Genomic DNA, 20335 nt, shown 5'->3' with positions numbered 1-20335 from the left:
TTGGCTTATAATAATATGGAAGAAAATAAGGTGTAGTTCCTGTTTTATATAGTGGAAATTTCCTATAAAATTTTTTCAAAAGCTGTATTTGCATCTTTTTAAATGAAATTTTTTGTAAAAAAAGAAAAAGCTGGGAAAGTTGAGTGTGATAGCACACAAAATAATCCAAGCACTTAAGAGGCAAAGGCAGGTAGTTCTCTTGAGTTTGAAGCTAGCCTGGTCTACAAAGTAAGTTATGACAGCTATGCCAGTGCCTGGCAAATACAGAAGTGGATACTCACAGTCATCTATTGGATGGAACACAGGGCCCCCAATGGAGGCGCTAGAGAAAGTACCCAAGGAGCTGAAGGGGTCTGCAACCCTATAGGTGGAACAACAATATGAACTAAAACCAGTACTCCCAAAGCTCATGTCTCTAGCTGTATATGTAGGAGAAGATGGCCTAGTCGGCCATCATTGGGAAGAGAGGCACCCTGGTCTTGCAAACTTCATATGCCCCAGTACAGGGGAACACCAGGGCCAAGAAGTGGGAATGGGTAGGTAGGGGAGCAGGGCAGGGGGAGGGTATAGGGGACTTTCGGGATCGCATTTGAAATGTAAATGAAGAAAATATCTAATAAAAAATTGAAACAAACAAACAAACAAACAAACAAAAAGGGAGCTGGCAAGATGGGTAAGGGTGCTTGTTGCCAAGCCAAACCTGACAACCTAGGTTGAATACCACAACACACAATGGGGGGTACACTCTCACAGGTTGTCCTCTGACCACCAGCATGCCATGGCTTACACCATCCCTCTCCCCAATGTTAAAATTAAAATAAGGAAAGAAAACCAGGCTAAAGGAAAAAAAAATATTGCCAAAAGGAAAATTAAAATGGAAATATTAACCCTAATGAGTTTACTTTTTGTATACTTTTATTATTAAAAGGTCAAAATTTCAATAACAATAAGCAAAAGTAGTAATGGTTATCCTCTTACCTGGAAAAAGGGATAACACAGTCATTAGTGCACCCACCAATCTATTCACTGGAGAAATGTAAAACAGAACCTGAAATGGATGAAAATGAAATTAAACTACAAAATTCACAAGGCTGTAATAATAAGGGGAGGATTCTTTGCATAAGAATAAGACTTTAAAAAGCCCATGAGCAGATGTACAGCTTAGTCTTCATGTGGAATCCCTAACAACTGGAACAGAGCTGTCTCTGACTCTACTGCCTGCCTTTGGATCCTTTTTCCCTAACTAGACTGACTCCTATAGCCTCAGTTGAAGATGCACCTAGTCCTGCTGCAATCTGATATGCCATGGAGGGTTGGTATCTATGGGAAAGACTGGGAGTAAGAGAAGGAGAAGAAGCTGCTATCAGGATGCAAGGCAAAGCAAAGCAAATAAATAAATAAATAAATAAATAAATAGTTGTCCTCTGACTTTATATATATATGCTTTGGTGACTGTGGGAATGCAAAAGCGCACCCGCACACACACACACACACATTGAGTTAACCAGACTTTGGGTCTGGTTAATTTCATGATTTTTTAAAAAAAAATTTCAAGTTCTTTATAATAAGGTTTTAATAAATAAAAATATGTAACTTAAAAAATACTGCAGACAGACACCAAATGACCATGGGAGATTGTTGGGCAACTGAATAGTCACAACATTTAGATTCATTGTCCCACAAATCATTGATTAAGGTAGTTTGTCGACTTAACCAAATGATCAAAATTCTTATTACCAAGAACCATACAGTTGTGTCACATTCTGAGGTCATATCATCATTGATCTAGTATCTTGCTAAATATGTTTAAAATGAAAGTAACCACAGGAAAACAATCATATATTTAATTCTGTAATACTTGACTAGATTCTCTTTAAAAGTGCCAATCGCACCCACTTCAACACCACAGATACTAAAATTGGAACTAAACAGAGAAATGACTCCTTGCAAAGATGATGTGCAAATTCATGAAGCATTCCATAATTTAAAAAAGTGCCAATCATGAGGATTGAAGTGCAGGTTCCAATGCCCCCACATAACAAGCTTGTAAATAGCAGCTCTGAGGTGGGCAGAGCCTAGCTGATTGCTGAGGCCTGCTGGTTTCCTGTATATCTGAAAGAATAGTCCCAGGTTAAAAGAGATCCTGACTCAAAATGAATAGGGTGATTGATAGACGAGGATACCCATTACCCTCTGCTAGCCTCAGCATGCAGGCACAGGTGCACATGCCTGTGTATAAGTGTACATACACCCATACAGATAAAGATCAATTAAAAAGTCCCAATGTCATGAAATTCAAGAAGAAATGGGAAAAAGCGGCAGGACTAAGAAGATAGTCAAGTGGTTAAGAAAGTATACTACTTTAGCAGAAGACCTGAGTTAGGTCCCAGCACCCACATCAGGTGGTCCAAAAATGCTTATCAGTTCCAGAGGATCCAAAGATCTCCTGGATTTTGGGCATAGCTGCACTCATATACACAGATACACACAAAAACATACAGTTAAACATAAGATAGATCTTTAAAAAATGAGTATGAAGTGATGATAGTACAATTTGACCTGGAGTTAGATGTACTATCATTGTGCTATAGAGTAATTTGACATTAGCAGGAACTAGAAACGTAATATAGGATTCTTGACTGGTTCCTCGATAAAAAAGAACTGCCTATACATTTTATCATTTTATCTATAAAGTTAATTAGAGACACCCTCATTATCTTTCTATAAAGACATTGAAAACCCAGCTCAACATTCTTTAAATCTGTAATTTTTATACAAGATAAATTACTAAGAGATTGATGGGGGCTGGAGAGATGGCTCAGCAGTTAAGAACACTGACTGGTCCTGAGTTCAATTCCCAGCAAACACATGGTGGCTCACAACTATGTGTAATGAGATCCGATGCCTTCTTCTGTCATGTTTGAAACAGCAACAGTGTACTTACACATATATAAAAGAAATAAAATCTTAAAAAAAGAGAGAGATTGATGGAATAGGCCAGAGATATCAGAGAAATAAATGCAGACTAAAGTACACCATAAGTAAAATTTAAGAGTGTGAAAGTCAGGTAGTTACTGTGCAGCCCAGGCTGTTCTGGAACCTGCCATAATTCTCCTGCTTTAGCCTTCTAAGGGCTGAGATTACAAGCCTGTGATACTATGTCTGGGTTTCTTTTTGTTCTTTTCTTTTTAAAATAGAGCACCAGAATTATTAAAAATTAAATCTTAGTTTCTGTGGTTTTGTCTGCATGAACAATGTGTGCTGCTGGGTGCTTGCAGCAAGGCAGAAGAGAACATCAGACACCCTGGTACTGGAATTATAGATGGTTATGAGCTACCATGTGGGTACTGGGAATCAAACCCTATGACTGAAAAAATAGCTAGTGCTCTTAAATGCTGAGTCATTTCCTATGAGCCAGCCCCTATGCCTGGGTTTTTAATCTTTATTTTGTGTTCATTTTTATGTGTTCATGTACACATCTCAATGTGTGTGGAAGCTGGAGTGAGGCATCAGGTGTCTTTTCCAATTGCTTCTCCACCTTATTACATTTTAGGACAAAGTCTCTAATTTAAATCTGGAGCTCACAGACTGGCCAGATGGGCTAGCCAGCAAGTGACAGATTTCAGCCTCTATTTCTCCAGTGCAGAGCTTTCAGAACGTGCTCCTATGCCAGCTTGTCTTTTCACATGGGCACTGGGGATCTGAGCTCAGGTGCTTGTACTGCATCACAAGCACTCTCCTGACTGAGCCACTTCCCCAACCCCTAGTGTCCTAATTAGAGTAAAACTCCATTCTCCTAAGTCCCCACAATGATACTTAACACTTCATTGACAAAAAAATTCTCTACTTCACACGGTGTATTATAATTACATTATTTCTAGGCAAATAAAATTAACATAAGGAACTAAAAGAAAAATAAATCAGCTATCAAGGACATTATTATAGCTACAAGTGGTAATGTATGCTTCTAATCCCAGGATTCAGATGTTAGAGGCAACAGGACTATAAGTTTTCAAACAGCCTGGATCACATTTAAGATCCTGTCCTAGCCCCACTCCCCAACCCCCCCCAAAAAAAGGAAAAAAGAAAGAAAAGGAGGTTAAAACATCTAGGGAAACTTGAAAACAGACTGCATTTTTATTCTACGGCCTTCTTTCAGTGAATCTGTATTTGTTTATAAAATAGGATCATAGTTAATAGAACACAGGACTGGAGAAATGGCTCAGTGATAAACACTGACTGATTTTGCAGATGATCAGGTTCAGTTCCCAGCACCCACACAGCAGTTCACAACCTTATATAACTCCAGTTCCAGGGGATCTGATACCTTCTTCTGATACTCTGGGGGCACTAGGTACACATGTAGTACATATATACAAATACAGGCAAAACACTCACACTATTTAGGTAAAAATAAATGAACCTAATGTGCCATGAAACATCTTGATAATAAAAAGTATTTGGGAATGTTTATTGTTTGGAGTTAAATGGGACACACAAAATAATTAGCTACTGATTTTTAACTCATTTTAAATGACTCTTTCCGGTAGTTTGCATTCAACCCAGATTAATTGTGAAAAAAAAAAATCTCTATTGAGAGAATTACTGGGGCAAAGGAACAATTCGCTTAAGGTAATAAGCCATAATGAACATAGTGCATGGCTGATCCCTCAATATTCCCTTTACTTTAGGTGCACTGAATACAGTTAATATGGGATATAAAACTGGTTGTATTTCAGGGCTAGCTTCTGATTAGTCTAAAGCATAATTTCAACTTTTTCTAAAAAAGGGACAGATACATTTGCTTTGTGAGCCATATAGTCTCTCATTAACTACGCGACTGCTCCTAAAGAGTGAAAACAGCTACAAACAATAAGTAAACAGTAGATATGCCTCTTTTCCAGTAAAACTCTTATTATGGGTCAACAGTTAAGAACAGCTATTGCTCTTGCAAAAGACCTGAGTTCAATTCCTAGCACTCACATTAGGTACCCTGTAACCACAATTAGAGTATCTGATGTCCTGTTTTCAGCTTCTACAGGAACCTGTAAGCACATGCACACACCTATACACATACACATAAATACAAATAAAATAAGTCTTAAAAACAACAAACTTCTATAAAAGAAAGTGGTAAGCTGGAATAGGCTATTAGACCTGAGGTCCACAATGATCATGGCAAGCCCATCTCTTTGGAGTACACAGTGGTCTGGAACCCAAGTTTAAGCCAATTAGTACAGGCAGACTTTTGATAACAAATTGATGGGACAAATTCATATTCAATAGCTTAGAAAGTAGTATTATGGGAAGTGGTATTATGTCTGAGGAAGCAAATAGCCAAATTACTGTTGGCAGTTTATTGTATACAAGGGAGATCAGCTCTGAGTAAAACTAGCTGGACTGTAGGACAAGGAGAAAACCCAACATTGTGATACCCTAGAAGCACCAAGTCAACCATCAACCCTGAAGTCTCAGTGAACAAACATATTTCCTTTTCTGTAAGTTAGTTTAAACTTATGGTGACAGTACAATTCAATATACTATCAAACTGTCTCCAAAAAGAACACACAGATTTGTATGTGTATGACAGTAAAAAAATAATTTTGTGTTTCATTTAATAGACAAAATATGTCTTAATAGTTAATCCTTAATTCCCACATTATAATAGTATGTAAAAATGACAATAAAAAATAAAAAACCTGTTCTTCCTTTTATCCTTCTGTATCTCACCTTCTTTTCAAGAAGAATTAGCTTAAACAGGATCAAGACCTGCAGAAAAAGAAAGAAATACTATCTTAAAACAAGAACTCAGATCTATTAATAATTTGCTATTTCATTTTTTCAAATATAATCATATAAACAATATTAAATAATTATACGACTTAAGAAACGAGAAACTCTGAACTTGAACTGAGAAATTAAGCATTAGCTATGTTCTCTAAAATTGTGAATCACTTAACCTTTGATTGAAATAATCTTTGTTTTGGAAGGAATAGTGTCATCTCTGCTTGAAAATTTTCAAGTTTCTGAAGAGGCAGAGATTTGAGGCTGGGGAATGGCTTAGTTGGTAATGTGTGAGAGCCTGGTGTTCAGATCCCCAGAAATGTAAATTAGGCATGGTGGTTCATACTTGTAATCTCAGCACTGGGAGGTAGAGGCAGGAGAGTCACAAATTCAGGGCTATCTTTAGCTACACAGTGAGTTCAAGGCTAGTTTCGGATACATGCATTTACATAGTCAATAAAAGTTTGGTAAATAAGTGACTATGTGCGTGTGTGTCCTTGGCAACTTACGCTTTAACAATAAGGACCATAATATCTGACACCAAAATGACAACAACAAAAAGAATTAATTCATATAGAAAAATATTACACTTTCAGGGAAACACCATACTAAGTGAAACTGCAAAGACTGCAGAATAAAGAAATCAAAAGCCAACTCTATTGAGCAAGAGGTACTCCCAGACTTTTACCACACAAATACTCCTGTCGCCTCCAGCCTTGTATAGTTAAGAAGCTGTCTTAGAAGAGCAAAACCACAATTATGCCGCCAGCTGATTGTGATGCTGCCCACTGAGTTCGAAGGAAAAGGAACACAAGCACAGCCTCTCCCATTTCAGTACATCGCAAGTTGAAGGATATCTATCACACCTTGTGTCGAAAATGAAGGACAAGATCTCGAGGAGACAAACCTACAATGCAAACAGGAGAGCTAAATGTGAAAGAGAATATCTAAAACAGCAAATGAAAATATGTAAATATTCAAGCATTTATGTAATATTTGGTGAAATACATATATAGTCAGAAAGCGTATTGTCTAACAAAATCTTCCCCAAGAATAAAGATGTTTAAAATATTACCTGTCAGACACATTAGCCATGTGGTCACTGAGCACTTAAAATGTGGCTTTTAAATTTTATGAACTGTAATATGATACAGTTATGTCTATACTATTAGTGGATACAGTTTTAGACACTGGGTGTAACACTTCTATTCTACACACATAAACCACATAAATTTAAAAATCATAAAGCTTACACCATAATGGCAGCCCCAGTCTTTTAAATGTGAACTCTGGTCACTGCATTACATATCTACTATTTCTGAATCACAATGTTTTCCATTCACATATCTCTAACACCAATAGTAAAAGAGAAAACAATGTATAAATACAGTCTCAGAGCAGGACTATCTAGCTGACTTTCTAAAACTGCACTAGTAAACCACAACTTGGCTACTTCACACTGAAATGGAAACTGAGGAAACACAAATTACCATATCATTACAACTCTTTATCACAAAATAGTATGTATTGACTACGTCAGCTGACAATGGATTTTTTTTTTGTGCTGTCAATAGTGTACATTAACAACCCCCCCACGCCCACCCCCAAATTGAAGAATCTCAGTCAAGAGCTAAGCAGCACCATTCTATTGGAATTGAGCTGATCAGCATTAATGGAAAGAAGTCCAGTACTATTCTAAAAAGCTGAAACTTGCCTCTGCAATACATGTGAATATCATCACCAGTATAAAATAATGATCCATCTCAGGATGAATGCTGAGTATTTAAGGAAGAAGCAAACTTAAGAACTTAGATCCCATACAAAGGTTGTGTGAAATTTATTAGTTGATTAATATTCAATGGAGTGCACATATGCTTAACAGTTCTGATCATCAACAGTTACATGCAACTCAGTTTGACAACAGAAAACTTTGAAAATAAAGCTTGCCCTGCAAGTTACTTACCAAGATACACCTGCGATCCTTCTAATGAGGCCCCTCCCAAGGAACTGTTCATATGTTCATAGAGCTCCTGTGGAATGCAGACCAAGTTTAGAACTTTACACTGTCACTTTAGCCACTAAACTTCCAGAAATACGATGACCAGAAAAGAACTGTGTAGGCAGTCTTAGTCTTGGTGGTTGTGAGCCATCCAATGTGGATGCTAGGAACCAAGCTTGGGCCCTCTGTAAGAGCTCTTAAGCACTGAACCATCTCAGGCCCGAGCAAATGGACTTTCATGCAATGTTTATCTTAAACTATCAGGACTATCCTTCATAGAACTGCCACAAGAGCTATTTGACTCATTAAGCTACCATTCACCGAAATACATCAGTATCGAAATTAGTTACCTTTAGAATGGAAATTTGGGAAAAATCTTTTTCTTCAAAATATGCATGTGTAATGAGTTGGAGTTTTGCTTGAAGTAAGCCATAAAGAGGCTAAAGAAAAAGAGAAACCATTATTAGGTTGAACATAGTGAACAACAGCAGTAAACAAATTCCTACAGCTTTTAATTTGAAGATATTAGGGATGAAAGTTATTAACTACCAACTGTAGGGCCCAAATTCAGAACCAGAAGCTGTGAAATCACCTAGTCCCACTCTTTGGCAGCAGGTGAAAGCTATCTTGGCAAAATTGCTCCATCTTTCAGCCTGTTTAATTAAATGTCCTTAACTTCTTCATACCTCCTCACCAGGCTGACCCTGTATACCAAAAGGTACAGCTTCTATGGCTGTGTTTAGGAGTACATAAAGCACTTAGAGAGTCTTTGACACACAGTGACACAACAATGTCAATGGCTACTGCATTTCACTCTATTGTGGTAACATTTAATCATGCTTAAGCAGTCTGGTTCTTACACCAAGTTGAACACTCATGATTTGATTTAAGCTCACATCCTTTCCCATAATCTGAGGATGGTTGGTTCTCTTTTTGTATATGTGAACAAAGTTACTCTTCAATTCCTATTTTTCCTACCTAAGATAGATCATATACACCCTTTTATTTACATTTGAGACATTTTCTCATTTATTTCTCCCTTTTAGAATGCAAGTAATTTATACTGAACTAGTAATTAGTAATTAGTATCCATCCTGGTGAATAGATGACTGTTATCATTAAGTACAATATCATTACATTTTCATATCCACTACAATGCACTATGAACAAGTGAACCTTTCTAAGTAAGCTATTTTCATTCCTTAGTTTTAGATATGACAAAATTGCATTTTTATCCTATTTCCATGTTTAGTAGTCTCACATGAGAATTAGATATTGTTACTCTAAAATATGGGTATTTGTAAAATGAGACTAACAAAGATATCTCAACATTGTTAGGAAAATAAAAATGACAATGTTATATAAAATGTCTGGTAAGAATTAATACCAGACACACAGAAAACTCAGTTTCTGTTATCAAAATTGCCCTTTGAAGGGTGACTACTCTGGTAGCCTTTCGGCATGTATCTACTTACATATGTGATATTATTCCTATGTTATGGATAACTGGCCACATGTACAAATTAACTGGGGAGTATTTTTCACACACACATGTAATTCTAGAAGTGGAGGCAGAGGATCAGGAGTTCAAGGTCTTAGCTATACAAAGAGTTCCAGGCCAACCTGGGCCATATAGGACCCTGTTTAAAAACAATGTTAAAATAGGGGCCATGGCATTGGCTCCGCTGATAGAGCCTTGATGAGTTTGATCCCTGGAACACAGATAAAGTCAGAGGGTGAGAAGTAACACCACAATGTTGTCCGATGACCTACACATGTGCACTCCTTTCCTTTCTCTAGAGTACAAATAAAAAAATGACATACGTGCTTAAATGTGCAATTGTTAATGTCAAATTGAAGACTATGCATCAAGAAGAAACACAACTCTGAAATTCTGTTTTAGTATAGTTTTACCATGTCATTGGCTTTTCTCAAACATTCTAAAATTTAAAGTACATGTTAAGGCTAACTTTCTTCACTGCAATAGTCATGAACTTCTGTATTATCAATAAAACTGAAGCAGTTATGATTTCTTTTAAAGTTGTTAAAAGAACAGTTATTCAAAGTCTTAGGAACAAACAAAAATCGATAAATGAAATGTAACAGTTGTCTTATTTGGGTCAAATGTCAACTTGCTAATCTTAGAATCTTCAGCAGAATAGAAATGAGAGCGTGTTGCTGGATGCAGAGGCTACAAGAGCATATTAGTAAGTACTTAACTAATTTTAGCAATTCTCACACATCTCTTACTCAAAAAAAGTTCTGCTTTGAATGCTAATAGGTAAGTTAGTTTTAGGTCTCTTACCAGCTTGCTTAAAACACAGACACTTTTCTGAACAGTCTCTCTGGTGATGTCGGCTTGCCTCACTTTTAATGCCTGTTATAAGCAAACAGTTATGTATTAGAAATACTTCATAGCAGCATTTACAAAACAGTTTTCAGTAAGAACATAACAAAAATCGTGCATTTGGTTAAAATATGTCACAGTGAATCTCAGATACTACTAGTTGAGGGAGTGTAACCTGCCAGCCTTGTACTGAATGTCAGAAGCCAGGCCCTGGGTAGAACAGTGAAGGGACAATCCCTACTCTCCCAGAATTTACTGGCTGATTGAAACTGCTTTATGTACAAGTCACATACCAGGCCAACCACTTAGTGAGAACCAACCAACAAAAACTGACTGGATTTAAAAACAAGATTTGCTATCTCCTAGAAAAACATACCTGTCAGACATCCAAAAACTGAGAGTCACAGAATGGAAATCAAACTACCAAACAAATGGGAGTCTTAAAAAAAAACCCTAATGTTGCTAAAGTCATAGATGCTAAAGTAGACTTCAAAACTAGTCAGGAGAGGTAAAGAAGGCCATCGTTAAGTGTGGTTTTAGGGACTGACACTCAAATTTACTATGGATGTATTTCCTTTTTTCATTAGTAATGCTACCAAAATGCTGCAACATTTTGTTTTTGTACATTTCTATACATTTAACTACTATTGAATTTAATTTTTAAAGTAATTTTATGCCTTCCATCTTTCACTAGTTCTCATTATGTAAATTTTAATATGCTAATAAAAATAATGCATGACAAAAAATGGTAACAAATGCTGGTACCTATGTGAAGAAAGAAAACCCCTAATCACTGCTAGTAAGGATACAAATTGTTACAGCCATTATAGAAACCAGTATGGAGATTCCTCAAAAGCCTACAAATTAGTAGCTGGAACAATGACTCAGCAGTTAGGAGTACACACTGCTATGGCAGAGGATCCCAGTTCTGTTTCAAGAACCCATGTCAGGTGAGTTGTGACTATCTATCACTCCAACTCTATGGGACGAACACCCTCTTCTTGTCTATGCACACAAGTACTACATGAAAGCTAAAGACTGTGATTCCCCAAACGACCAACACCCAAGAACAGGTTGGAGGAGCTTTTTCCTGCTGCTGTTCATCATCAACCATCATACCTTGGCTTCAATTTGTCGATAACAAGAGATACCATATACTGTGGCTCCATTTCCATTTCTGGGTGGCAAGTGAAAAAACACAGTATCTAAGAGATACACAGAAAAATGTAAGTAGTGATATTAGTTACTCATTGCTGAACAACCAAATTATAATGCAGTCGATAACACAAACATGACAACACATCCAGGAACCATGTGATACTTATTTTGACATCAGACTTTTTCCCAATCCTTACAGTACATGTCTGCCACAAAACCTAAGAGTATCAAAGATAACAGATCAAATTGACTATACAATTACAGGAAATATATACAGGGACTGTTCCAGACTAAAGAAAAATCAATCATAAAAACTGATGGCGACATGTGAATTCTTAAATTTTCTGAGTGGACTCAAGAAATTTTGGTAAAGACTGGGGAAATTTGAACACAGTCTGGATATGAGATATTATGAAATTACTGCTAAATTGTTTAGCTATGATAATACAACTGGATGCTGAGGAATGTTACATTCTTAGAGGGTGCATGTACTTAAATATTTAGAAGTCAAGTGTCTGTCGTTATTCCAAATGACTTTAGAATAAAAAGTAACAAAACTGACAATATGTACAAACAAAGAAAACTTGCAAAATAGTCCCTATAATCTTAATTTAATTTTTCCACCAGGTTGAAAGCATCCATAATAAAAAGTTAGGGAGAAACATTTCTGAGGTTACAAATTCTGTAATAAAACTTATTTAAACTGCATGGTAACATCTGATTTATTTTATAAAGGAAGTATTAAATAATGCACAAGGAAAACAAGTACTCAAATGATGATTAATCTGGTTTAACCAAGGTAGAATAGTCCTTTATCAGGTGTGACAAAGCATTCCCATATGGTGGGAGAAGACTCAGTGAAACTGTCAGCACATTCTTTTCTGAGGACACAAACATTCTCATGTAAGTAAGAAAGTACAGGCCAGGTGTGGTGGTGCACGCCTTTAATCCCAGCACTTGGGAGGCAGAGGCAGGCGAATTTCTGAGTTCGAGGCCAGCCTGGTCTCCAGAGTGAGTTCCAGGACAGCCAGGGGTACACAAAGAAACCCTGTCTCAAAAAAACTAAAAGAAAAAAAAGAAAAGAAAAAAGTACAGGATTGCAGCAATGGCTACAGAGCAAAAGAAACAATCTCCACTGTATCCAGGTGGGCATTAGAGGATGATGGTTGAGTAAGTCTGAAACCAGAGCTTTCCAGACCATGTACAGCTAATGCAGGCAAATCTTCATTTCTGCCACTGAGTTCAGTCTCAAGCATAATATAATTGAAGGCACACCCATCAGCAGCAGCCCTGCTCTGGCTATACCTAAGAGCTCTGGGCAGGAGGGAGCCGAGGGTTACTAACCAAGGAAATAGGCCCAGTACTCTCTGAAGCTTCTCTTGTGCATGTCTCACCTCCAACACATACACATTTTATAAGTAATCACAACAGGTCCAAAGGCTTTCATTTATCCAAAGTATTCACGACCGCTATGAGAAAATTTCCAAAATTGCACTTAGTAATTGGTCTACGATTTAATGACATACCTTCCTGATAGTTATGTGCACCATCTGGTAAGGCAAGGAAAGGCAAGTACTTCCATTCTTCAGGTAAAGTGTGGCTATCATGTCCATCTCCTGGAATTAGTGGTGGGTAAGAGAATTCAACCTAAAATGAAAAAGAATGTTAGCCAAACAGTGATCAAAGAAAGGGTCTTACACTGATGAACTGTCATGTGCTTAAACCCTGAATGATGCTATTGAAGATTATCAACAAACTCAAAAGCAGAAGTGGAGAAAGATGGGAAGGTTTATAGACTATTCCCAGCTGATTTAAAGGGTCTAGTTGTAACTCAAAGTTTAAATAGAGTTGAGTATGTTTAAATAGAGTTTAGGTGCTAAACATACTCAAGAATTCTGTAAGTGAAATTAAGACCGTGTCAGGAAGAATTGGGTTCACGGTGTCTGTAACACAGTTTCTTTGGGAAAATGTGGTCCAGGCTTTAAATAGCAACTCTGGAAACACAATTCATCCATAAATTGTAGACTGCCTACCTTATGTTGGCAGTTTTTAGAATTCTTGTTTCCTGCTGGTAAAATTACTACAATTGGAACTTGTACTTAAAAATTAGATGAGTTTGCTAATTGATTTCAAAACAGTTAACCTCCTTTCTACATGAACACTCACAATTTTTTCTTTCTTTTTTTTTAGGTTTATTTTTATTTATCATATGTAAGTACACTGTAGCTGTCTTCAGACACTCCAGAAAAGGGCATGAGATCTCATTATGGATGGTTGTGAGCCACCATGTGGTTGCTGGGATTTGAACTCAGGACCTTCGGAAGAGCAGTCAGTGCTCTTAACCGCTGAGCCATCTCTCCAGCCCAACACTCAAAATGTTTTTAAAGATTTATTTATTTATTATATGTAAGTACACTGTAGCTGTCTTCAGACACACCAGAAGAGGGCATCAGATCTCATTATGGATGGTTGTGAGCCACCATGTGGTTGCTGGGATTTGAACTCAGGACCTTTGGAAGAGCAGTCAGTGCTCTTACCCACTGAGCCATCTCGCCAGCCCAACACTCACAATTTTAATAGCTACACAGTACTACTACTTATTTGTTTCATCAATCCTCTTGTTATATTAGGAGGTTTTTAACTGCTTTATAAACTAGTTGTTATTCAAATGGGCATAATAAAAATACTATTGATTCCTTCAACAAAGATGCTAAAACCCTTGAAACTTCCTGAGTCATAAATTATTTGTAATCAGTCCCAATAAACGCTAACTTATACTTAAGCTATCTTTAGAATAAAGGATAGTCACCAAAAAATCCATGCCTTGAGTAGGAAGATGGAACTTTCAAGCTTGTCCTTTGACCCTAGGAGAGAGTCTGGAGATTGAATTCAATCAGCAAATAGCCAATGTGTTAATTAATCACGCCCATGTAATGAAATTTAAATCCCTTAACAGTGGAGTTCAGAGAGCTCCTGAGTTACTAAATACATGAAGATGAAGGGAAGGAATGGATGCTCCAGATTTCTCCTTCATATCCTGCTTTATAGAGCACTCTCTTCATTTGGCTATCCTTGAGCTGAGGGTTGTGGGAACCTTTGAATTTGGGGTTAAATTGAACAGTAGTTCAGGTGGCCTGGGACCTTGGCACCTATAACTGGCTTTGTAATAAGTCTTAAGGATCCAAGCCCTTAAATGATGGGGTTTAATGTTAACTCTGGGTAGTTCATAATAGGTCTGAAGATTAGGTAAGAATCTCGGCTCAAACGCGCAATAAGCTTCCAGAGAATAAGAAACACTTATCCTGATTATTACCTACTACTAAGTAGATCACGCTCTAAAACCTAAGTAAAATTTAAGGATCAAAAACCACGGTGCAGCATTATGTCCCCCAAAAGGATAAAGCTAAAACCAAGAAAATTTCAAGTATCTCTCTTTAAAGAACCAATTCATGTGGGCAGATCTACCCTGATTCTAATTATTTTACATATTTATTATGAAGTGGTAACAGGAGGAAAGAAGACAATGGCTGACTTATAAAAAGTGGAAGTAATAACAATGCTCTAAATAACAAGGAGTGATTTTTTTCTTTATTTTATGTAAATAGGTGTTTTGCCTTCATCTACGTAAGAACACCATGTGGGTGCCTTTTTCTAGTAGTTACCAAAGAAACAGAATCTGGGGGCCAAAGCTGAGCAAGAGGCAGGGATCCATCCTCAGTAGCCTCCAACCTTGTTAATTCTTATTTAGGTACCTAACAGGAAACATCACAGCTGCCACTTAGAGTTTAAAATAATACATGAAAAGGTAAACACTATGTTGAGGCCCATTAAGGGAAAGCTACTGTGTCTGGGTCAAAAAAAAAGGAATCTTAATCATGCCTTTTGTCCTAGGAGGAAGCATGACATTCTGATATGCTCCAAAGATTAGAACATAACATACTATTCTCTAAGAATTAATCCTGGGCCAGTAAAATAGCATAGTGGGTAATGGTCCTTGCAGTCACTCCTAAAAACGTAAAATTCAATCCCTGCAGTCGTTGTAGTGGAAGGAGATAAGTGTCTCCCCAACTGGTCTTCTAACCCCCACTGTGTGCCTTCTCTGTCAATTACTTCTCCTTAGGAAAGCTGCTTCTCCTGAAGGCATTATGGAGATGGGGAAAATGATCCTCTGAATGAGATCATGTACTCATCTCCCAGAAGCCCCACTCCCGAAAAGCTGCTTATAGCTTTTCCATTAAGCAGTAGTACTAAGTCTGCCAACATTTCCTTTTCTATCTTTCTATTTTTTCCTTGGATAGAATCCAAAACACTAAGGACACATGCTCATGCTTTTTTACTTTCTATGAAGACTCCTCCACCTCCATTTATAGCTGTTTACTGACTTCCAGGGCTGAACCCTCCTGGTTTATTGGACTCTAATTTGAAAGGCATGATTTTCAGGGCCTATGAAATAGCTCAGAGGGTTAAAGTCATCATGTCTGGAGTTTCCTTTCCAGAACTCCCACAGTGCAAGGAGAGAACTATTTCCAATTTGTTTCCTTTAAAATTTGCCTGAAATTAGACTTTTTGATATGAAATGATTTATGTATATATTTCTACAGTAAGTTTGCTAGTTATAGATCCCAGATTTTTATTTGTTCTAGTATATAAGGTATAACTGTCAGATTGCTATTTAAAAAAAAAAAAAACCTATGATTTATTTTTGAGACAGCATCTCCTATGTAGTCTTGGCTGGCTGGAACTTACTATGTAGATCAGACTGGCCTTGGAATCAGAGCTCTGCTTGCCTCAGCCTCCTAAATGCTGAAATTAAAGTTACATGCCACCATGCCCAGCTCTTTTGTTCTTTTAATGTCATGCATGAGTATTGTATTTACAGAATGTCCTTGTAACATTTCGCCAGCAAAACACACTCGGACAACTGGATCCTTCTACGGCAAAGCTTTATTGCTTACTTCTCAGAAAGACCCCGAACCCGGAAAATGGAGCTGCTTAAATACCCCTCTGTGTGACATGTCAGCTCCTGATTAGCTGCTCACCCATCACCCCACTATTACACCCCGGGATGGGCAGTGACTTGGCACGAATTTACTCCAGCACCTGCGCACATTGCTTGTTTACTAGTTAGGCACTGAGGAAGCCAGTGCCATCTTGTAATGGCGATTGTGCACGGCTTCCCACATCCCACCTTCTCTCTCCACTCCAACTCCATGTCCTTCCCTCTCAGGATTTTGTCTTTATTACTGTTATACACACAGACACATACACACAAATGTTCATATAAATATAACCTGCTGAGTCGATTTACTGCTGCTAGTGCATGCGTGCGCGCATGAGTGTGCGCGTGTTTTGGGCTGAGCACTTGAAATGATTAACCCATCAGGGGCTTATCCCTGGAGAAGACTCAGTCTTTCTAAGCATCCATTAATTGGTTGTGACTCTTCATAGTAAAAGTAAAACTTCCATGCCCATACAAAATAAAATTAAAATGTAGTTAAAAAACAAGTGATGACTTCTTTTCTTTCTCTTCTCCATCTCTCCATCCTGGCAGATGCCAAATTTTAACTTGTTGATTCTGGTGTGTGTGTGTGTGTGTGTGTGTGTGTTTTGGTTTGATTTGTTTTTTTAATTTTTGAGACCAGGTTTCTCTACGTAGTCTTGCTGAAACTGCTCTGTAGACCAGGCTGTCCTAGAATTCAGAGTTAAATCTACCTCTGTCTCCTGAGTGCTGGGACTAAAGGTGTCACTACCACCATCTGGCTCTTGGTTTTGTTTTTGTTTGTTTTGTTTTATCAAGTGACCCTTAAACTTCTTTCTGTGTCAGTTTCTAAATTGTTAGGAAAACCCAGTTTCCCTGGTAAAGTTCCAACTGTCTTATAATTCTGCTTTTTCTTTCCGGGAAATATAGAGTGGGGCTGGAGAGAGAGCTCAGAGATTAGAGTATTTGTTGCTCTTGCAGAGAGTTCAGTTTCAATTCCTAACATGTACTTTGAGAAGCTCACACTGCCTGTAACTACAATTCCAGGAAATATAACACCCTCTTCTGGATTCCACAGGCACCTGCATACATATGGTGAACATATACACTCAGGCACACACATACACACAAAACAAACAAACAAATAAATAAATCTTGGAGGAAAAAAAGGAAAAGAAATAAGAGTTTAGATTTGAGATCCAGGCTAGCTTGGTTTACAGACTGAGTTCCAGGATACCAAGGGCTACACAGAGAAACTCTGTCCCCAAAAAACAAAAACAAGAGAGTCGTGGGGAGAGTCATAAGGTCCCACACACCTCTGAGGAACTATTAGTATAGTTGCTAGGGGATGGGAACAGATCATTTTCCTTAGTGGTGTAGTCATTAAGGTGCCAAAGTTCCAGTGACTAATTTCCCCATCCATGTTTGTGCAGTGGGTCACACAACAACAATAACAACCAAAACAAACCAAAACAAACCAAAACCATGAAAATAGAAGACTTGTTGAGTAGAAAGGGTTCAGCAGGAGTGGAGGGCATGAAAAAGAGTAATGAGAGATGAAAATGACCCAAAGACTTTACATACGTGTATGATACTGTCAATGCACAATAAAGAAAGAAAAGAAATAGTTTGGTAAAAAAAACAAGAAAACAAAAACAAAGAAACAGTTTATTCAAGAATTAGAGCTAGCTATGTATACAAACCAGGACTTTATCAGAAAAGAGGCCAAAAGCAAAAATTTAGAGTGCTGAGATGGCCTAGTGGGTAAAGGTGCCTGCAACCTAACAATGTAAACATAAAGACCCTAGTTCATGTAAATGTTGAAGGAGAGAAGCAACACCACAAAACTGACTTCTGACTTCTACACATGGGCCATAACCCATTCTAAGCACATCATACACACAATAAATATTATTATTATTATTATTATTATTATTATTATTATTGTTATTATTATTTTAAGGTTTGGAAAATAATTGTTTTCTATTGAACATTTAAAAATTTAAAACTATAGCCGGGCGTGGTGGCGCACGCCCTTAATCCCACCCAGCACTCGGGAGGCAGAGGCAGGTGGATTTCTGAGTTCGAGGCCAGCCTGGTCTACAGAGTGAGTTCCAGGACAGCCAGGGCTATACAGAGAAACCCTGTCTCGAAAAACCAAAAAAAAAAAAAAAAAAAACCCAAAAAGAAATCTACAACTGTTCAAAATGCAGAGGACAACTGACCATGAGGTACCCAACCCAAGTAGATGATACATCTATAACACAATTCCTACACCTAATGCTCAGAGAACATGGTAGAAGTGGGGGTGGAAAGATTCTAGGAGTCAGAGGACAAGATATTATCTGTGAGATAATATTTTCTAGATATAACAGGAAAGCTGTACACATGAACTCTCAGCAATATGGTTTTCTAAACAAGACCTACACAATGAAGTCAGTAGCTATGGCAAAGCAGATAGGGGAAATCTCACAAGGGCCCCAAACCTAGATGAAGAGCTCTAGGCAACTCATTGAGCTGAGATATAGAGACTCAGCCTTCTCCAGGGACAAGTCTCTGATAGGTTATCTATTCCAAGTAGTCAACCCTAAACACATACACACCAGCAACATTAAATATTAGCAACACTAAATACTCAGTAGGTTAAATGTATATGTGTGTATGCACACATGCTTGCATGTGTGTAACAAAGATGAAATGAAAAATTTGAGGAGAGGGAGGGACACAAGAGGGATTGGAAGAGGTGTAAAAATATGTAACTAAGTATTCATGCATGACCAAAAAAAATGAGCAGAGCATGACAGCAGATAAATCTTTGTTTTAAGATAGGATCTTTCTGCTGGGCGTGGTGGCGCACGCCTTTAGTCCCAGCACTCGGGAGGCAGGGGCAGGCGGATTTCTGAGTTCGAGGTCAGCCTGGTCTACAAAGTGAGTTCCAGGACAGCCAGGGCAATACAGAGAAACCCTGTCTCGAGAAACCAAAACCAAAAAAAAAAAAAAAAAAAAAAAAAGATAGGATCTCTCTATTGTATACCCCTTATTGTCCTAGAACTCAGTCTGTGGACCAGGCTGGCCTTGAACTCAAAGATCTACCTTCTGTACTTATTAGGCAAGCACTCTACCACTGAGCTACCTACATTCCCCAGCCTAGGATTAGGTTCTTAGTGCTTTGTTACTTCAATACCCTAAGTAGGTATAATTTTAAAAAGATCAATGATTAATCAAGCTACTTTAGGCATCAATTGGGGAAAAACTCAACTAGGACTTGTTTGCTTCACTGTAATTATACATTATCTGACAAAAGAAATTAAGAAGGGCAAATTAGGAAGCTTTGGATTTGCTGGTCTTAAGAGTAACCTAATACAGGCCTCCTGCTTCTGGCACAGAACTTAGTTTACAAAAGCAGACACTTGTACCTGCATGCTGAAACCAAAAGGCAAAGGCAAAAAAATGAGATAGCATGCAGGCTGCTCTTGTATCTTTGTTTTTAAACAGTCTCTGTTCTCTAATCTTTATGCAACACTATATACTGTTTCCCTTATTGAAAGCTATACTATTAATAAAACCAGTAAGAGAGGCAGAAACATAATAATCTTGACTTTCAAATGACAGCAAGAATCCGAAGACTACCCTATCTCCTATCAACTCTGATGTTTTCCAGTTTCCTTCCCAGAGCTCCCTCCATTCAGTGTAGTTCTGAATCAAGCTTCCACGATGACTATACTACCACACACAAGAACACCCATGGCACAGGATGCAAAGTTACAACTTCTGACTGACTCCGGGGCTGTTTTTCATAACAGTATAATCTCAGCAATCTTTTTTTTTTTTTAGTATGATTTTTGTCATTTTGTTACTTTACTCCTAGCTTATAAAGCAACTAGTTAGTTCAAAGGCTGTAATCAGGAAGTACTAAAAAAACTTCTTAATATCATACACAATAGTGTTACTCTCTCTTTAGTGTTATTCCATATCTTTCTGAGGATAAGCGAATATAACATCTTAAAATAATAGTCTATTTTTTTGAGGCAGGGTCTAAGTACCCTGTCTAATTTAAGATAATTCTCTT

General features: G+C 37.7%; 1 protein-coding gene across 2 annotated transcripts in view; it reads right to left on the bottom strand.

Annotated features, from left to right (window-relative positions):
* The window catches only part of Avl9 (AVL9 cell migration associated), a 47074-nt gene that overhangs the window by 25502 nt on the left and 1237 nt on the right, over positions 1 to 20335 (bottom strand). The window contains exons 2-9 of one of the 2 annotated variants that reach the window (XM_006506790.3): positions 12815 to 12935; positions 11250 to 11335; positions 10089 to 10160; positions 8134 to 8223; positions 7748 to 7814; positions 6651 to 6691; positions 5700 to 5769; positions 979 to 1048 (exon numbers count right to left, since the gene is read on the bottom strand). In XM_006506790.3, the coding sequence (XP_006506853.1) occupies positions 979 to 1003 (25 nt within the window). In that variant the 5' untranslated portion in view covers positions 1004 to 1048; positions 5700 to 5769; positions 6651 to 6691; ... (3 more) ...; positions 11250 to 11335; positions 12815 to 12935. The remainder of the gene's footprint in view (positions 1 to 978; positions 1049 to 5699; positions 5770 to 6650; positions 6692 to 7747; positions 7815 to 8133; positions 8224 to 10088; positions 10161 to 11249; positions 11336 to 12814; positions 12936 to 20335) is intronic. The other variant, NM_030235.1, reaches the window with a different exon arrangement.

This window comes from Mus musculus, chromosome 6 (assembly GCF_000001635.26).
Source record: "Mus musculus strain C57BL/6J chromosome 6, GRCm38.p6 C57BL/6J".
Classification (NCBI taxonomy): domain Eukaryota; kingdom Metazoa; phylum Chordata; class Mammalia; order Rodentia; family Muridae; genus Mus; species Mus musculus.
The sequence above is the reverse complement of the archived record's forward strand: the minus strand, read 5'-3'. Positions and strand labels throughout refer to the sequence as shown.